Source organism: Chaetura pelagica, unplaced genomic scaffold (genome assembly GCF_000747805.2).
Source record: "Chaetura pelagica isolate M959 unplaced genomic scaffold, ChaPel_1.0 scaffold369, whole genome shotgun sequence".
Classification (NCBI taxonomy): Eukaryota; Metazoa; Chordata; class Aves; order Apodiformes; family Apodidae; genus Chaetura; species Chaetura pelagica.
Genome location: NW_009970235.1, coordinates 173,390 through 194,786, shown reverse-complemented (window position 1 = coordinate 194,786; position 21,397 = coordinate 173,390). Strand labels below are relative to the sequence as shown.

The window sequence follows — 21,397 nt, the reverse complement described above, 5'->3', positions numbered from 1 at the left end:
GACTAATCAGGGAACCTAGCAAGGGAGCATGTGTGTGTGTACACACGTGGGAAGCATGGCTACACATTAAGTTCCTGCAGGCAGCCTTCATAACTTCTATAAAGCATAATGTTGCCCTAATTCAGGAAAGAATTTCACCTTATAATTGAATTCCCCTACTTCCTAACAATATTATGAGCCTGATAAACTATTTGTAAAAAAACTCCAGAGATCTCTGCGGTTCATGTTTGTAGAATTCAGGAAGGGTTCCCTTTACATGAACAGCTCTGCTGTTAACATTATGTTATGGACAAAGGCTAAAAAATCTCATATTTCTAAAAATGATTCCACTGCCATTAACTGGTATCTCCCACACCAAGAACAATCAATATAGTTATTTCAAAATCCAGCTGTTTGCTGCTTCTTGGATAGTAAAGGCATATATCCGTATCTACAGTCATACTGTACAAGAGGCCTATAGACACTAGAGGAGGTATAATGAAGTGTCAGGCACAACTGTTTTATCCAAAATCTCCTCAGACAGTCCTTTTCAGCAGATGCTTATTTCCAAGGCTGCTGCTCTAGCCCTGAGGAGATCAGCTCAGTGTATCTTTAGAAATTACGAAGTATTGAGTGCACACCTTGGAGAAAAAGCAAGACAGATAAAATCAGCATACTGGTTTCAGCTGAAACGTTGGGATTGTGCTTGAAAGAAATAAAATAGCTTAAAATTACCAAGCTTATCTCTTGGCCTGGTGTTTTTCCTGTGCCTTGAAGATGACTGTGCTCAAAGTTTCTCCAATTCTTTGGACAATAGGGGCTGCAAAGGAGCCTTTTCAATGTGTCAGGTCAATAGACCAAAGACTAAGAAGGATTTATGGTATAGATAGTAACAGCATCAAAGGCGCCATTACATCTTCAGCACCAGTAATCCCCATTTTAAAAACTCCATTATCTGACTGGTTCTTCATTTGCTTGTCACGTAATGCCTGTTGTTGTGGTAACCCAGAAATGAATGCTGTGAGCTTAATGGAGACAGTGACAGAATTGCCTGTCCCTGGATTCAGTCAGGACAGTCATGGGCAAGACAGAAAGAAGTGAGAAGCTAATAAAGAGTTCAAAGATCTTAACTGAACAGGAATAAAGTCTGGCAGCACACTGCTGCAATTGTGAAATACTTAGCCCTTCTTGGGGATCAACTATTTCCTGACTTACATGAATTGTTCAAGATCAAATCTCTGACTCTAGTTTTTTAGAAAACCTTTCCATGTAGGTCATAAACAAGGAACAGGTCTGTTCTCTGGGTCAGATGTTGCTGGGTTTCTACAGAAATCAATGTCTGCTCCTAGGATGATGAAAAAATTGTTCCTTTATTAACCAGAACACCAAATATTTGTTAATATTTATATCCTCTTCTGAGAAATCTGATGTCTTGATATAACAAAAAGATGTAGCACCTCTTTGCTCTTGGGCCACCAGCTGTAGTAAAGTTTAAACTGGTACAAGACTCAATGAAATGACCTATACAGGAATGTTCGGTTTATTTTGGAGGATGTGAACTGTAACACAGGCAGCCACCTTCTCTTTGGTCAGTAAAATGAAGGCAAAAATGGGGCTTATTTCTCATCAAAAAGGAAAAGGAAGATCAACCCCTGTCAGGTGTAAGAAAAAACATGCTCCTGAGTGCATCTATATCCCAAATCCCACCTTTATAGATCACAGCCTTTGGCAGCCTAGTAAAAACCAGGTTTCTGCAGGATTAGGGAGAGATTATAACAAAGCTCTCTCACTAAGAATGTGCTAAAATAGGGAACACAAAAAAGACCAGTTATAACACTAAATGTTGTCAGATCATCTTTAAGTCTTGGGAAGCTGATACAAAGTATGTTTTAAACCAGCTTTTTTAGATGCAGTGCCTCAGGCAGGCTCAAGGCACAGGGTCCATGTACCTCGCAGCAACGACAGCAAATCAAAAAATGTTCTCACTTAATAGGCAACTTCTGTCGTGCTTCTCCTGTATGGGACTGAAAGGACACATCACTCAGCTGTAGCAGAGAACTCTCTCTTTTGGGGAATAGCCTAATATTTTAATCTTGATTTGGAACAAAGTATCTTTTGAAGCAGAAGCTAAAACACAACGTCTAAAAGGACAGCTCAGCAGCAGCCCATGGAAAAGTCTGTAAGATATGAAGACATTGGGGTGGCTAGGAATAAATCAGCTATTTGGCTGCCTCAAAAATAAATAGTTCCAAATTAAGGAACCTCAAGCTGCTGCATGTATAAAGGAGGGTAGAAACAAGTTGCTTCCTTCCTTCAGAAAAGGTTCCCAGAAAAGGTTTGTAAAACATATGTGGTAGAAATGGATGCAAATTCCCTTCTACTGCTTAATGAGGGGCAGCTGGCATACAATCACAGACTAAGATACGATAGATTCATTTTCATAACTGGAGTTGAGGGTGGGGGAAGGATCATTGCTCACTGACTTCTCTGTCACCATAACAATAGTATGATGCTGCTTTCTGCCTGCAGTTTTGGACATGCAGCAGCCTCAACACGAGTAATTTATTACTATGTGCCCTTCATTTATTCTGTCCTATGAATTTGCAGGAAATAGCAGCTAAGGAAATGGGAAGATAAAGCTGGATTTCAAATTGTGATGACACTTTGGAAAACAACATAATTGCTTTACTGTAAGTTGCTTGCAATGGTCAAGCTGTGACCGGCTGTACAAGATCCATTTCATTGGAATGAAGGCAGCAGCAGCTCTGCATTCACACTGCCAGCAGTGCTGTGTGAGGAGACAGGAAAACCAGCACTCCCCTTTTAAAGGCAGGCCACTTACTCAGCTTAAGAGTGTCAGGGTCCTCAGTGCACCAACAGGCCTTAATTCGTAAAGCAAATTTCAAGTGTAACTATCACATTGGGGAAGATCTCAGAAATAAAATGGCCTTAAAACCAGAGCAGATCTAACTCTGTAAATATTCTCTCACACACACTCCTAAGCCATTTACTGCCCTTGCTCCTAAATTTACCTAGATAAAATAAAGGTCAGGATTTGTGCACTCAACTCCAGTGACTACTGGCTTCTAGAACTATTTGCTGGACAATGTAAACTGGATCAAACCTGATGCTGTTCAAGCTCCCTCACACCCTGTCCCTGGAACATGGAGCCTTAAAATTAGCCAAAAGCCTTAGCAGGTTTGTGTGGAGCAGGGCTTACAGAGATTGGGGATTTTGGCTACTATAGTACTTGAATTCTTTGCTGCAGTTAGAAATAAATGACACTTTCCCCTGCAGTTAAAAAAGGCACTATGTGCATCTATGCTTTTCAACACAGTTCATCCTCCTTCCTGCTGTCAGTGACAGCAATACGCAGCAGAGGGACCCAAAGTCTTCTGCAGCTGTGCTGGAGCATTGTGTTACTCGCAGCAGGAACACGGTGAGGACAGCCTCTCACAGCAGTGCAGGAACTGGGACAGAGACTGACAAGGAAAAAGTCTTTTGAGCTCAGTCACCCAACACACCAATTAAACAGGAGCAGGACACACATATATTTCTAAAGGCTTTTTTACCTGCCATTGTTGCAGGGTTTTGAAAGGTAGATGGATGGATCAGACCAGTGAATAAGTGGGACAGTGGTAATGCTTCTAAAATAGCATCTCCTCCCACTAATAGATCCTTTTCTCTGTACCCAAAGGATAAAGTGTTGTTTTTCTTTGGTTTTCTTCTTGTTGCTACTACATATAGCTCTGAAAATGGATTTTTACAGTAAACAGCTCTGGGGCAAAAAGGTATAATTGATGATGATGTCTTAGACAAAGAGGCACCCTGTTGATAATCAAACTGGGATAAAAAGCAATTTTCTACACAATTTTCTATATTTTTACCTTTTACTCACCACTGAAGTAAAGCTTTTGGAAATCTTTTGAGTTTGTTTGAGGTCCATATTAGCCCTACAATATGCGTGATGACACTATCCAAATTTGTCCAAATATTTCACACATCCCACTGGGCTGGGTACAATATACATTTCCTTCTGTGCTCCTTTGCTAGCAAGTATTTATTTCCCTAACTTGTTTTTTTAGTCTAAGCTGAACTTAAGAGTGGTTGACCAGTGTTTTATCTTAAGCTAAAACCAAGATGGGGCTATGGAAGCAGCAAGGTTCATGAAACAGCAAATGTATGAATTACATGAAACCTGCCCTTGCAGTTCAAGCACCCAGTGACTTGGTAAAGCAAGTCTATATAGATATGCACCTGTGAGTGTACATTTATATAAACATGTATGTATGCAGGCAATGAACAAAGAAATACACATCAGGAGCATAGTTTCTTATCCAACATATACACAATCTAAATAGTGCACTTTTAAAAAACTCTTCACTTAGACATTGATACATCACATCCACTGCTATTCAGATAGACAGACACATGCAACAAAGCTGCATTTAGTCTCCAGGTACCCATTCCTCAGATTTAGAATACCAGGAATTTGTTTATTTTTTGAATTTGTGATAAGGCTTTTGTCTGTATGGCTATGATAAAAATTAGTTTTGTTCCTTGATTGTCAGTGGCATCTCAAAATCTTTAACTGTCCTACCTCAATGTTCCAAAAGAAAGCAAGATAATGTAATTAAGAAGTATCTTTCCTTTCACCTGATCATCTTATTCTCTCTTCTCCCTTCCATCACACTTCTTTACCACCTTTACCATGTACACATGTGTACAACGATGTCTCAACTCAGGTTCAGGTGACTTTTGCACATCATCTTTTTAGGAAGAATTTCTACTTTAGCATAACCTCTTTAAGTGTTTTAAACCAAGCCTTCAAAACCACAACACCTATTTTAAAATAATGACTGCCTAACAATTCACTTCATTCACTGAAGCCAATAAAAATCGATACATGCCAAAATCAATACACCAGTCACTATTCTTCTGAGAATGTGCAGGGTCCTTGGATCTGAAACATTTTCTTACATAGGCACAGGGCAAAACACAAATGGGTCTACACATTGCTAAAAGCAGGAAAACCCTAAGCAATTCCAAACCCCACAATGACAATAAGGATAGCAAAAGCACTGATTAAGCTGTAAAGGTTGCACCTCCAGACCTGAGGAGCAGGAGGAATTACGTAATTATTATACAAAAGCAGAAATAAATATATCTGGCAGTTACCTTGAATCCCCAAAAATGCTAAAATATGCACAATGCTGAAAATAACATTTTATTAACTTTTTGAATACTTAAGGACTTAACCCACTGCTTATACAGGTCTGTTTACAGCCCCATTTATGCTTGTGTTCCTGCTATGCCTTATAACTGTGCAGTGCTGTGTGACCAACATGTTTGTTCAATTTTTATTCTTTGCAAAGACTGAAATTTATTTGGAATTCAAATTTTACTTGCAAAAAATCTTACATGATCAGTAAGACCTGTCCAAGTAAAAGGATGATTCTTGGATCTTGTGCTAACAATATAACTAACATCAATTAGTCAATGTATATATTTTCAGAGTTTAATACAGTAGTTGCTACCAAAGAATTTGTGACATGTGTGTTCTATCTAGCATTTAAATATATGAAATATTAGTTAGTACTTGAAGTTCAAATTCCCACAGCCTAATTATTATTGACTTCTGGAGCACAGAAAACATTCTGAACTGGTTCTTTTCCATGGCTCTATGCACCGAGTTTTTTAACGTCTATTAAGAGTGAGATTCCTATTATCATTCTCCCACTAACCATGAGGTTCCTCACAGCATCCAGTGTCTTAATAGATAAACTCCTAATGGGCCTGACGCTCCTAGAAAGCTGTGGCTGGGACTCAGAGAGTTCATCAATACATTCCAAAACATACCAAATGTCTAACACATCATATGGCAAGAAAATACACAAAATGTCTTGATTCTTCAGAGCCCTCTTTACAGCTAGTTAGGTGATCAATTCAGTATTTTCATCAACAACCTGGATGAGGGAACAGAATGCACCCTCAGCAAGTTTGCCGATTACATCAAACTGGGAGGAATGGCTGACACACCAGAAGGCTGTGCTGCCATTCAGCGAGACCTGGACAGGCTGGAGAGTTGGGAGGGGAGAAACCTGATGAAATTCAACAAGGTCAAGTGTAGAGTCTTGCATCTGGGGAAGAACAACCCCATGGACCAGTACAGGTTGGGGCCTGACCTGCTGGAGAAGGCCAATGGCATCTTGGAGTGTATTACAAAGGGTGTGGTTAGTAGGTCAAGGGAGGTTCTCCTCCCCCTCTATTCTGCTCTGGTGAGGCTGCAGCTGGAATATTGTGTCCAGTTCTGGGTTGTGTCTCAGTTCAAGAAGGACAGGGAACTGCTTAAAAGAGTCCAGCACAGAGCCACAAAGATAATGGAGTGGGGCATCTCCCTGATGAGGAAAGGCTGAGCTGGGTCTCTTTAGTTTGGAGGATACAGAGGGGCGACCTCATCAGTGTTCACAAATATGTTAAGGGCAGTGTCAGGAGGACAGAGCCAGGCTTTTTTTCAGTGATGTCCAGTGATAGGACAAGGGGCAACAGGTACAAACTGGAAAACAGGAGGTTCCACATAAACACCAGAAAAAACTTCTTTACTGTGAGAGTGACAGAGCCCTGGGACAGGCTGCCCAGAGAGGTTGTGGAGTCTCTTGCTCTGGAGACATTCAAAACTAGCCTGTACAAGTTCCTGTGTGATATGCTCTGGGTGATCCTGCTCTGGCAGGGGGGTTGGACTGGATGGTCTTTTGATGTTCCTTCCAACTCCTAAGATTCTGTGATTTATCTAATGAGCAGCAGAAATAGTTGTGTTTTTTTTTCCCTCCTTATTTGAGACTTTGTGCTCTCTTTAGCACTCTTTTGTATTATGACCACAATAAGCAGTAAACTCTTCCAATGAAATCTACACAGCCAGGCAGTAAAGAGGGCCCTGCAATCACACCAATCCTGTTTGCTGCTGCAATACTTTGTGCTGATGTATCTAGCCCTCCAGTGGCACAAGAAAAATATCAAATGGCATTCACAGCTATCTGTACCGTGCAGGAGGACACACTGCTCCCTTCACCAGAATGTACATGCCAGAAACGGCCATAGAAAAAGAGCAGCCTTTGTGAGTCATGGGCAGAGCTTTTCAACAGCTGCTAAAGGAGGGGTTTACGACTTCACAGAGAGGTAGCAGTTACCTCGCTGTGTCTTTTAATAGCTGCAAGACTTTCCACTGATTTTAGTGAGCTTAATCAAGCAACAGAAAGGCAACTGCTGTCTAAGAGGAGCTTACTTTAGCCAGAGCAGCACTCCAGCAGTTTTAATGCATACTTAAATCTTACTCAATTCAATGGGAATTCTACACAGCTATACTACATCTACTACCTTGCACCAATATATCTTTAAACAGTGCTTAGAGCACCATGAGTAATACCCATCACTTACTTGTTCTTATATCCTCTCACTGGGGAAAAATGGGGGATATGCAGGTCAAATGTTACCCACCTACATGTACACATATTTGCTGTCAAATGTCAAGGTGATGCCCACCTTGCACCTGAAGCAAAATGTGATCAGATTTGTCAAGGTCCTTTGTTTCTTTCTATATAATAGTAATGAACACACCATTCAGACATATGATTCGTTTGACCAAACTTAGATGTCTGCAGTGTAGATCCAAGTAATTTACTCTCTCCTCGTAAGTGCAGGCACAATTCCTCACTCTAAATGTGTGCATCTATATCTATAATAGGCTGGACACTCTGGTATCATCTCCTCTCCAGTAGCTCTAAAGTGAATTATGTTGTGAACATCTGACATGCAAAATATTACACCAGGGGAAATAAACTCTACCTTTGCTGCCAGAAGAAGTTCCTCCAGTGTCCTGATTCATTAACTGCAGTTCTCAAGTGTAGGCATGTGTCTTCAAACAGCAGAGGCAACAAGCACTAACGAACACACCTCTCTATCTGATCACCTAGCACAATGGTTGCCTCATTCCGCTTCAGCTGCTGCCATCTATTCTTCCCTTATGGGCTGATCTCATTCCAGATGGTACTGAAGTTGTGGCTGGAGAAAGACAAACCAAGTCAGTGACCTGTGAAGCTGCTTAAAATGTGGAATGTGATTATATACTGCCTTGAGTGGGAACCAGAGTCTCCAGGCACACAGGAGCATGAACCAAAATGCCAGTTTAGAGACTAACGGACACTTGTTGAAAATGGAGACAGAGCTTGAAGAGACACAGCGAGGCTGCAGAGAGAGTCTCTCTTCAATAAAATGCATCTTCTCCATATTGTTTTGTAACTACATAATACTACAAACTGCCCGAGTTCATAGCTGCTTCTTTGTAACTTTTAATTGCCCAGACCCTGAGCTGTTCTTACATAACCTTGGTGTGGGCTTTCAGAACACAACAAGAGAATGTTTGACATCTCTGTAATGGTTTTCTGATGGGAATGGATTTGTCCATTCACAAGGAAATCCTGTTCAATAACCTTCTTGTGTCAACACAGTCAGAATTAATCACATCCTCTGTTACACAGGGGAGAAGTTTCCATCTCCCACAGGAATACGCTGCAGCTTTGGTAGATATACTCTCCCTGAGTTACTAATTGTTTTGACAAGTAGGGTCAAAGTGTGCACCACAATTACCCTGGATTTGCAAAGAGCTACAGTGCCTAGTGAGTTGAGGTATAGTAGCAGCATCTGACTGACTAGAACCATTTGCTATATTATGTGGGAACAAACATTCTAGTTGGAATGAAACAGTATGTAGTTGGTAGAAATTCTTTACTTCTCCTACAATCACAATAAGTAACTGGAGCATATTCCTTTGTAATTAAGAGTGATCTAATAAAAATATTTTAGCATTAATTAGGACTCAGCTTTAATCTATCAAGTAACTCTGCCCCCTATCCCCTTGCAGTAGGAATGCATCACAACTCTGAATTCATTTTAGTGTTACTTCTCTCTCTTCACAACCATGTAGTAGTATCACTCCCATTTTTTAACTAGAAGACAGAGATACAGCACAGAATGTATATACATAACCTCAATGCAAAGAATGCCTGGGGACAAACCAGATATTAACCCTCAGTTTTATATGCCTCTGTGTTCTAAAATCCTCATTTTCATTGTTAGTCTTTTCACAACTACCTGAAGAACACCTGGCAACAGAAATCTGAACAGCAAAGGCAGACTATCACTCTGCCCTGCCTAGCAACAAACATTAACTAGCAGATTTTACTATCTTCCCTCTTGTCACTGCATCAATAATGTTACAGAAATTGTTATCCTGTAATTTCCCTCCACACTATAAGAACAGTTGTGTCTTCCAACAGAAATAACGTGCCTCACACTACCCATTTTCTATATATGATTGCACATCTGGGGCACATACATTAGTTCAACAAAAACCCTGAGCCCAAACAGGCCTGTATTCTATTGACTTGCTCACCTTGGTACTACTACAGAAGTGTATTATAGAAGAAAACTCTTACAGTCAGTTCAAATTGCTGGATAATGCACTGGTCTGCCAGCCTTCTGAACACAAAACTAAGTGAAAATCATTTTAAACTCAATGAATGCATGTTTTTAGAGGCAGGATATGGTTTACTGGGATTTTGACAGTATTTCAGAGCAAGAAAAGGATGCTGCAAATGGACTGAGTGGAATCAAAACACTCCCATGTTCACTATTTAACAAAAAACAGCACCTAAACTGCATCCTTTTACACAAGTGATGCACAAGCCCAGCAAATGTAGGTGTTATTGCTCTTCTGGGAATGCACAGGTTTTCCAGTTGGCAAAGTTTCACCATGTGGCTCCTTACAGAGGTTGACCTAGACTTTCCTATTTTTAAAACACAACAGGAACCAACAGAAAATCAGATTTCCAAGCAAATACATCTTGGTAGAGTTGTTGGCAAAGTTGATCCAGGAAAAAGGAACCGGAAATAATGGCTCTAGATCCAACATCTAACAGTGAAGCAAAGAAGACATATGCAAATGCACACAATCACATTCAAACTAATTACTTGAGGATCCAAATATATGCAACATCTTGGCCAATTCTTTTTGTTAATGAAACAAAGATTGGCAAAGTGATAAATAATGATTTATCTGTCAGCACAACACAGAGAACACTTGGGTAGACTGAGATGATTCAACAAAGTGTGTTTTAATGCAACATTACACAAGGTCATACACGTAGGAACAAAATATGGAAGTATCTACAAATCAGGAGACTGTACCTTGACAAAGCAGTGCCCCTGAAAACAAGTGCCTGCATCAGCTCTCAGGGCTTTTTTGACCATGGACTATAAGCAGCTGGGTAGTGAGGAAGAAGTGTGAAGATCCGGAGAAAAAACAGCTTTCAGGTAAGCAAGAAGCTCAGTATGTTTAATCATAAAAGGGGATCGAAGGTGATACACTTACTTATAAAAAGGCATTACACTAAGAACTGACAAATTTGTAAGAGAGCACAGAAACACAAAGATGTGTAACACATGTCTTGAAGTAAGTGGAAGATAAACAGGGAATACATTTTAAAAGAAAGCTGACTACCAGAACAAAGGAGATGGTGGATTTTAAATCATTTAATAACTTTATATGAGGACTGGATACTCTCCTGGAAGGTTTGCCTTAGCCACATTGACTTCTCACACTTCAGTGAAGAATAGATGGATTAAATGGTTCCTCTGCTTTTCCCTTCAGTGAATTTAAGACAGCTGTAGAATGTGCATTATGGGGTAAATGCCACAGGCCAACACCCACTCTTTTCTGAGCTTATACATGTACATACAGACAGAAATCTATCACCATGTATAAAACAGCAACTGCAATAAATCATCCTAAGACATGACCAGTCAAGTATGTCATAGCAGATGCATGTACAAAATGTTGTGCAGTTTCAGACACATTAATTCACAAGTGAGTTCACGTAAGGTGCATGAATATGCTGAAGAACTCATTTCATCATTAAATACATTCAGAATGGGTCTTGGCACTAATTTTGTTAAATTCTTTTAATAGAACAGTATTACAATGTTAGCCAAACCTGCATATATGCTGTGTACAGATTAGGCATTAGGAACCTAACAAAAAAAAAAAGGCTAAAGTCACTGTTGTATGCCTCACCTATCAACTGGTAACTAACATCTTCCCAGACACATAAAATGTGTCACATCCTTTTGCTCTCTTTGAATAACTGACTCGTTAAGACTATTTAGCTCTGGCTGTTTAGCAAGTCCTATACTAGCTAAACTTCTGTGCTTGTTTTCCTGCTTAGAAAAAATAGCCTGGCTCTCACTAGAGCCTGTTTCTAGTGCTGTTAACAGTCAACGACTTGCACACTTCCAGAGGAACTACTGCCCAGTGTGCCATGCAGTTAGCTAACAATACGTCAACTCAAATTACAACTGCTCTGAGGAAATACCCTAAAAATAGAGGCCTTCCAGGTGGCTCAGCAGATGGATCCATTTGCCAGACATGGTAGAAAAAGTTAGCCTTTTCAGAGCAAAGGGCTCTTTCACTACACTTTTACATGAAACCCCACAAGAATATTTTTCAATGAAACTGTATCCTGAACTGTCCCATAACATTCCTTTGTGCAGTGCTCAGGTGTGTTATATAGATTCTTCTACTGCTTTCCTCACTATACTTGACTGTCACCCAGCTGTAACTTAAGCAATATGACCATGGGAAGTACTATTCCTTCATTTTTCCTTGAGATCTGAATTGTGTGGTGCAGGAGTAAAAGGACTGAACAAGAACAGCTTTTAGTACAGCAAGAAGATTCCAACTAAATGGTTCATCTGATAGCATCCACAAAATATCTCAATACAATTATAAAAATAAATTGTGTCCTTTCACTGTGCAAAAGGAAGAAAAATGAACAGTCACAGATGCAACCAGACATAGCTTCTGTCTGTCTCTGAGCCAAATATATAATTACTTTTTCTATTTTATCAAGTTTCAAACAATGCACTTCAATGGAGAAAGTTAGCAAGAACAATTCTGAAGTTAACATGAGTGTAATGGAATTTATAAACTCTTGTAGAGGAAAAGTTTGGGGTAATAGGCAAAGACACCCTGTACTCTGAATCAGGTCAAAGTTGCCTGTTGTACACACATCTTACCCCATTTCTTCTTTGGCCCACAGCAACGGACTCCAGGGGGTGACTACCTAAAACACTGCTGATTTGTGATGTGCAACTATCACATTAGTTAGTGCCTATGGTGTGATGAGTAGTAAAAAACAGTTACAACTGTAAAATAATCTTTTCTGCTCTGTAACAAACTGCCATCTGCTATACACTTTTTCCCCATCCTACTGGCCATGCTGAACACTGCCCGCAGTGTCTTTCCATGGCTGGCCCTACTAGCTGAATCAGGAGTTAACCCTCTAATTCTGAAGGTTAATTCCACAATTTTTCAAACAGACAAAAAGCTGAGTTTCAAGTGTATAACAGCACGTTCTAACAGTTGTCTCCTGGCGTATTTCACGTAGCTGAGGATTTACCCAGTTTTGTCTGCACTCTGTCAACAGGGAATAATTTGGAAATCCTTCATGGAAGTAAAAACCTTGAAAAAACACATATGGAATCAGCTAAGTTTAGAGCTCAGTACCTGAAAATTGAGCAGCACTTCAAGGTATATATTAAATACTGATGAGTGGTGCCTGGGCTTAAGTGATTTGGCCAATCTAGAAAAGGTCATTTAGCAATTAAGTAACTGATAGAAGTTTCAGGACATGGGCTCTTCCTTCTTGAAGGCTTGGTATGAAAGCAGGTAAGAGACAGAGGATGAATGTATGCACACTGATGGAATGAATAATGTGTGCATGTGTGCAAAACTCACAATGCTCTCATTCCCCAGCTCCTGTACAGGATTTGCTGAGAGTTTCTTTTAGTTTGGGTTCTCTGGATATTTTCAAGGAACAAATAAAGGGATTTTATTAATCCCTTCTGAAAGTATTGATACATACAAGTGCTTGGATTTTGAGGCTAAAATGATGTCCTGCATATTACGCAAGGCTAACACAGCATATATTAAAGTAGGGTTTCTATTATTCAAAGCAGCAACTAGAAAAGCATAATTTTGAACTAAGAAAAGGATCAAGATCACACAGTAGAAGAGACAGATGCAGAATACAGACATGTTTAGCTGAAGCCCAGTCTCCAGCAGCAGCCAGTAGATGTGTTCATGGCACAATTCACAGGGTCTGCTGACTTTCCTCTGAGGAAGAGGGAGACTACATGCACACATTCAGTATGCCAGCTTGCATTCTTTCAGTTGTTTTTACCCTCACATTTTTTTAATTTATATTCACCCTATTCAAAGCTGCATTAACTTGCAAGACTTATCTTCTTGATCTTAGCCAGGCTGGCCCGGCGTAACACCAGGAAGTGACTGTGAAACCTCTCAGCATCCATCTCACTGGATACCTTGAGGGAGCAGAGGGGACTGTTGGGAGTGTTTTCAGAGCATCCCCATATGTTTTCTTGTCCCTGTACTTTTCACTTCTTAGCCCTTGCCACTTTTTCTTTTGTTCATTTCTTGTCCCCTGAACTCTTCATACTTCTTCCTGGCCTCTGTTTTCTGAACCTCTCTCCCTGCTATAAAGCATGTGCTCACTTTCCCTAGTGTATAAAGGCCTCTGACTAGTCATAAGGAAGGGAATAAAGAAGTGCAATAGTGGATCTCTGGTGAAAAGTACAGAAACAGGAAAATATAAAAACATTTCCCCGCTTCTAGCAAGCTATAGCTCAAGAGCTGTCTGGTTACAAGGGCTACCTCTATGGCTAACTGCTCATCATCGATTTTTTTTTCTTCTTACATTTGTCTAATTATGTTACACACCTATGTAAACTTTTGGCATCCACAACAACCTATGGCAAAGAGGCCCATTGACTGAGTGTGTGCTGCTGTACACTCATGTCTTCTGTATTTTTGTACAGGTTTGTTTGGGTTTTTTCTTAAAAAGTAAAACCTTTAAACATATGAAACAGTACATTTTTCTTTGTTTTACAGCAAACTCTAAGATTACTGTGGACTACTCTTCTTTGCTTTTCAAAACCCTAAAAAAACAAGTCTTACAAAATTTAAACTGCTGCAGAAGAACCACTACAGATTGCATTACCTTGCTGTGCTGCTTTGAATGTGAATTAAAAGCACAGACAGATTCAAAGCATCATTTCTTCTCAATATGAAGTGCTCAGCTCTACTTGCAAGCACAAGTCTGCACTTATACCAAAAAGCAAAGTATTCTCTGCTGTGCACTGTCCAATAATATATTTTAAAATGCCACATACTCTCAGATTGCTTCTGTTACTATTTTAAGTGACTTTTACTCTGCTAGTGAGGTATCTACAAGTGGAAAGGACAGCACTCAATGATACATGCAGGGTCACCTTGCCCAGTACCTTCTATATGGCACTACACACGGCTGGACTGGACCTTGCAGTTCTTTACCCTTGAAGTTGAAGTATTCTGTCAGCCTCTCAAAGCACAGACATAAACCAATTATTTCACATTAGCACTGTTGTAATTAAAACATTTTTACATCTACCTTTAAATTGAATGTAGTGGAGCCATGAAAATGTTTTTTTTCAAAAGGAAAATGTTCAAGAACATTGCCCTGCAGCATGTGAGGAGAAAAGCAGCTCGAGAATGATCTCCAGTCTTCCACTGTGACCCTAAGCCTCACTTCTGTTCAGGTAGCAGAACTGTCTCTTAAAAATTACATTTTTCTTGATTAATGTGAGAGCTTATGTCAAACGACATCTGACTTTTCCTCTGACATCAGGCTGTTGTTAAATGTTAACAAATATCCATTCTCTGGAATGCTAAGACAGGAAAACAAAATACCTTCTATCACAAATGGCATTCCATCTATCACACTTGAGTTTTATTTTTTTGTTCCCCTGAGAATAGCAACTAAGATTGTGTTTATTTGCGTCCCTGTCTCTTTAGGTCTTATGTAACAACAAGAAATAAGACAGAGAGGCTCTCATTCTTACCTTCTGTCAAACAGTATCAAGAAGAAACCAGCTGAAGCTGGTAAAACTTCCGTGAATTTGCTGGACGATCAGAACCACACACAGGTTCTGCAAAGAATGACAGTAGACACTTCTTGGTTTTCAAGCAGCAACTAAATTAGACTGAACTCAGCAGCTGCCTACTGTATTAAAATTAACAAAAACAGAACTTACAGAGAAGACACTTCATAGTTATAAGTGCTGATACTATGCTTGGCTCTATAAAAACATGGGAAAAGAAACCAGTCCTTCTCTAAGAGGCAAAAAGGCAGACTCAGAGATGAAAGTGAGTTATTATAAAACTATCTCTTGAAGAAGCAATCTGTCATGACCCCAGTAGGACAATCCAGGGAGATTCAGATCAGACCCCCTTGCTTTCTAAACTCCTTCTAAAAAGAGGAGCCTGAGTGCAGCTGGATCCAGCCTTTGTCTCAGACCTGGCCCTTCCAGGGAGAGTGATTAAAATGTCATGGACGAAGGAAATGCTCAGCTGTCCAATAGCCCTTGATCAGATGAAGGTGAAACGACACTCAAGGTCTGTATTTGAATATTAGGTTTACTTAAAGCTATTAGAAGGAATACAGATACTTCAATTATTATCTCAGGCTGCATGATCATAAAGGTGGACAATTAGATCACAAGTGTACAATAAATACATGCTTAAGCTGCACAAGTAGAAAAAATTGTGGTTAGGCCTTGCATTACTTAATGATATTAGGAAGGTAGAGAGAGAGAGAGTAGGAGAAGAAAAGTTAATAGAGAGATAGGTAACAGAAAATCACCAGTCCTGGATCCAGTGTCAGGCCAGCCAACTGGGGAAAGGTGGTGTCAGTGAGGCTCCCAGAGCTGTTTTACAGGCAGCTCCTTGTTTGTCAAGGATGTGCAAGCGTGTTTGAGAGTGGACCTTTGCCTCCTATGCCCTCCATCCTTATCTCAATCGCTGTACATGCAGCCTCAGGCCACATGCAGCCATCAGTGCAGTCTCCATCTTCTCAGGCAGGCCTTTTGGGACACAAACGAGACTTTGTTTAGGTGTTACAATAGTGACACCAAATCCAGCAAGCATAGGTCCTGAGGGCTGGTCCCTCACACCTCCAAAGCACAATCATGCTTGCCTGTTTGGCAAATGGCCTCAGTGAAATCACAAACAACAGAGAAGAGTTGTTTGGCCACCTGTATCATATGGGAGCACGAGAGACTGATACTTATACTTCTCACAACAGATTAATTTATTGTGATCTATAGGAAAACAGAACTCAAGAACAGGGAGATATATGCCTGATATGGAAAAGATAATCTCATAAAATGCTCTCCTATGTTGAATATCTTTGAGTCAGTCAAATGCTGTAGTGCTGTTTCAGTCTAGTACTACCAGTGAGATTTCATCAATGTAGCTAAAAGGGAACCTGACTCCATGTGCTGACAAGAAAAAACTGCTACTCTCATATTTTAATTAGCAAGAAAACAATACTGTACATTACAGTATAGCATAATTGCACCATTCAGTATCAAAATAAAAGTCTCTGAGGGCTGGAGAAAGAACAGGTCTTTTAATTTTCTGGTTTAGGCTACTGTAGCAAAGACTTCCCATGCAACACTGCATTCTTCTGATCAATAATCATCTGCTACACATACTGACACCGTCATCTTGGTGAGATAGGAATGTCTCCAGTATCTAATATAACACGAGTTGGGGAAAGTGCAAATACTTTATATCCCATTCCCTGGCTCAGAGACTCCTGGCTTAGAATATAACTAATGCTCATAGAAGTTACTTGTATCCTGCTGCAGGAGATTAAGACCTCCATTTTATGTGTGGTAAACATGAGTAACTACATTAACCTTGAGCTGAAGGAGAACATTTTGTTATATGAGCACATCCCAGGTCCTATAATGCTATTCATATTAATACAAACCACAGGGGAGATGAAGCAAGTAAATTAAATTTATTAGCATTCTGCTGCTTGCTTCCTAAATAGTATGGGATTCAGGGGACTAGAAGCTCCTTCTCAAGTGACACATATTCCAGGTTCTATGTCAGAGTGACAGGTGAACACAGCAAGGTGTGTTTAAGTGTACCACACCTTTTATTGGAAGGCACAGCTGTTTCTCAGTAGCTTGCCAAAATCTCTTGTCATATACAGCTAGAAAAGATTTTTCTCTGCTTTAAATGGCTGTATATTTGGAACAGTCTGCTTTGAGCCTTGGATTTATCTATCATTAAACTCTAAGCGGTTCTAATGTGGGTGTTCCAACTGAAATATTCTATTCTCCTTTATTCTACTATACACACAAAGAGGCATAGACACATTTAACTGAAGTCCTCTACTCTCCTGCTCCACTAAATCCTAGGTTGAAAATATGATAATCCAGCAGACTAGAGTGAGAATTCAGAATGAAGGTGGGAGGTGGGGAGAGAACATCTTTCTCTGAGAATGCACAAATATTCAAGACACAATTTCCTCCTCTGTGCACATCTAACTCTCACTGACACCAGCTTTAGTGTTGAGGCCTAAAACAGAGAATCAGAGGTATTTTCTCCTACAAGCTCATTGCAAGAAATACTAAACCAGTTAAATAAGCCTGAGGGGGGAAAACACCCCCACTTTTTTTATTTACAATATCTCTTACCAGTCTGGCATATGTTTGGGCAGACACAAACTTTGACAGTGACATAAAAGTCAGAAGTCCCTTCCAACATTGCCGCATTTATAACAGTACATACGGTCTTACATCAAGAAACATCCAGAGTTAATCAGTGCAAGAGTCAGGAAAGCAGAGATAATTACAGCTCCTGTCCATATCCAAGACTGTCAGAAATACAGTTTACAATAATTACTCTAGACCAGACTCTTTTCTACCCTCTAGGGTCACTATTTAACCAGTGGTTAAATGAAAAACACAGCTGACTGGGATGGGAAATCTTGGCAATGGCAAAGACTATTTCTCCTTCCACAGTCCTCATCAAATAAGGGGCATACAACAAATTGCTTATCTCCACTCTGCAATTCTCCCCTCCACCCATCTGTAAATTTGAAATAATTAATAAGCACCCTTATGTTGTCAAGGTCATGGAAAATGAGAAGCACTCAGCAAAATGGATGCACTGACAGTGAAGGGTGTTTATGGGTGGGGTTTCTTCATGTAAATGGAAAATCTGTGAGGCAGAAGCTCCTTCATCTGTGCTATGAGTGCTAAAAGCTAGAAAACTTAAAAGGAAATAAAGAGAATGCAAATACATTATGCTTTGAACAAATGTGACCTTCCCAAGAAAAAGACTAAGCCTTATGGAACAGAGTCTCAAAATGCACGAGGCCAAAGGTATCATTAAGTCAGGAGTCTTCATGCAAATTCAGTCACACAGTTTTTGCTCCTGCTCTGCTGCCTGTCCACACTGGCTGTTCACAAAGGACTGACACAGGGCTCCTCCACTCAGTGCTCTGGCCACACAGACCTCGCTTATATACACTTTTTTGTCACCTATATCCAACTACCTATTTAAAGCTGCTGACAGTTTGGAAAACTCCAGCAAATCCCAAGACAGTGACAATGAAGATATGCAAACCACAGATCTACCTGGCTACTTTTTTTGTCACATCACTAAGTGTGCACATAAACACACACTGCTATATAAGCTTCCACAACCTCCCTGTAAGTCTCAGACATCCTCACAAATATAATTGACAGAGTAAGATGGTGTCATTTAGGTATACAACACTCAACAAGAAAGGAGTGTCAACATCAGATAGAGAAACAATACATGAGCTTATGGAATCAGTTTCTGGAGACACAATAAAACTGGATGAAAAGAATTCTGTGATGAGTACAGAACTGCTGTTCAATATTCAAATACAGAGATGCTGCAATTTCAGTATCGCTGAGATATCTGTGCAGTGGGGTTGCAAACCATACAGACAAAAACAATTATTGGCACATGATCAGATCCATATTGTGCAGAAATAGAAGGAATCTCTCTTTCTGCACAGATCTCTGCTTCTGGCAGATTTTTTCTAACTTCTTAACAGGACCATGAACTTTTGCAGTGAGAGAATTAACTTTTACCACTGCAGTTTGCAAAGTCTCAAGCAAATCTGAAGTACACCACAATGGTAAACCCTCAGCACGTACATGGGATTTGCTATCTCATCTCTGATGAAACACGTTTTAATCTGCCAGGCTCACCTACCAGTCTCCTTCTTCTACATCCTATTCTGTAATTTGAAAAAAATTGGCAACCTCTCTAGCCTTTTCCACACACAAAACCCATTTAAAAATGGTTTAACATTTTAACCACCTTCCTATGTGTCTGCTCTCTGAATACAGAGCTAATCATACAATTCTCTGAAGAAATCAGAATCAGCAAGAGCTTGTGTATTGATCTTAATGCAACACTCATTCCTCCTGGTTCAAACCTTACTTCATACATGTATATGCATTCATGTCCAAACACTAAAAGCACAATAGTAGACCCTAAGTCAAGCAAAAACCTAAGGGGTGCTAGAATCATGCTTAAGGCTCAGGATCCAAAGTAAAGAAGGCCACATTTGGTACCCCTAGCTGAAATGAGCATGAGATACTGCCCTGTCACAGTCGAGTTGCACTGGCTGAGCTTCAGGTCTGAATGAACTGCAGGTTCTGTACACACTGTTGAGGTGCAATAATACAATAATATTTCAATTATACATGTTTTTTTAAGGATTTGATGGAAGTATCTGATGTTCTTCGTTTACTTCTGCCTCCTTCAAAACCACATTTTGAAATTTATATCTTGGTAAAAAATTGAGCTTTTGTTTTCCTCCCACAAAAGCCTTTATTTAGCACATCTGTCAGAAATCACTCTTGGAAAATAGATGCTAAAATTTACTGCAAACAAACCACTTTCCACACAACTTCAGCTGAATTAGGAGAAAATAGACTGAATATATGCACTCATACTTCCTATCTCTGACAATATTTAGCTGCTTTCTGTAGTTTCCAAGAAAGTCTCAATTCTACAGACCAATGCTGAATGTTTGACAACCACAATTTGAGAAATCCTCCTGGGGAAGCAGTGATTAGAGAAAGCAACTGGCAGCTAAGGAGGCCCATGCTGTATTCCCTGTTCCATTACTCATTTCTCTGGATGACCTTGTCAAGTCATTTAATGCCTTTCTGCCTGTGTTTCCCTATCTGCAAAACGTTTGGATAAACACCTTGTTTTCGAAAGCACTGTGAAAATGCTCTTGGGGTGTAACATCAGATGAAAAACTCAACAGCCACATTACATAAATGCCAATCTAATACTTACTAACCATTGCAGTTTAAGTGATAGGTTAACCTTGTACCTGAAGGCTTTATTTCAGATGAGAAAGTAGTTACTCATTCCATTTTAACCTTATTAATATCAGCCATGCCAGCAACATAAGTGCAAGCTATAAAGGTAATAAAAAGAGGAAAAAAAAAAAAAAAGAACCCTGGCATAAACATCTTTGTTCTGCTTAATTTAAGAAGTGTGACTACTTAGCCAAGCTTCATCTTGATCAAGTATGTGCTGCTGGCAGTAGGCAATGCTCAGAACTGGGATTAAAGATACTAGCATAGTACCTTTAAGCATCCCTAAACCATTAAGCATTAAGGTTTAACAGCAGCTGGCTCTGACCTGGCATCCCTAAACCTGTTCAGGTCAGTAGACTATTACAAGTAGCTTCCCAAATGGTAACCAGCTCTTCCCTGCCCTTTCAATGACCTTGACTGGCTAATGCATGTTTTACTGTTAATGGGCAAAGATATACTATAAATGGAATATTTAAGTGCAGTCATTATGAGTCATTTCACCATGACTCTTTTTCTAGAGAAAAGTGTAATATTACATAATTCCACGAGCAACCTGTTAACAGACAGGAAGCAAAGTGGGGAAGATAAATGTAATTTTGATTAATTAACTCAGCTGTAATTAAAAAAGCAAACGTGTTTTGGACATTTAACACACCTCGCACCTCAGGTACCACGTTAAGTGCTGTTACAAGTTTTGCAGAGTGCACCCAACACTTTGCACTGACAGCCAAGAAGGCAGCTTAGTCTTTCAGGCAACTTTTATACGGGGGCTGGGATGTATTTCACCTGGAGAAGGATGGATGCCGCCTCCATCACCGGCCGACCCCTGAGGGCCGTCACGGCTCCCAGCGCCTCCTGCTCCCTCACAAAACGGCGGCCGCGCACGGCCCAGCAGCCACGCTTCTCTCCCTCAGCAGCGCCGGACAATTCCGCCACACGGGTGCATCCAGAGGCTGCTTGGAGAAGCAGGAGGAAGCGGCAGAACTCCCTTCAGCGAGGAGAAAGCAGGGAACGGGAAGGACAGAAGCCACCCCAGCCCTGAGGAGAGCTGAGGAACATGGCGGCGCCTCCTCCC

At 40.2% G+C, this 21,397-nt stretch overlaps 1 protein-coding gene across 1 annotated transcript in view; it reads left to right on the top strand.

The window, feature by feature from the left end:
* Positions 1-21,118: 21,118 nt before the first annotated feature.
* The window catches only part of REC114 (REC114 meiotic recombination protein), a 22,728-nt gene continuing 22,449 nt past the window's right edge, over positions 21,119-21,397 (top strand). The window contains exon 1 of the mRNA XM_010005931.1: positions 21,119-21,262. Within this exon, the coding sequence (XP_010004233.1) occupies positions 21,119-21,262 (144 nt within the window). The remainder of the gene's footprint in view (positions 21,263-21,397) is intronic.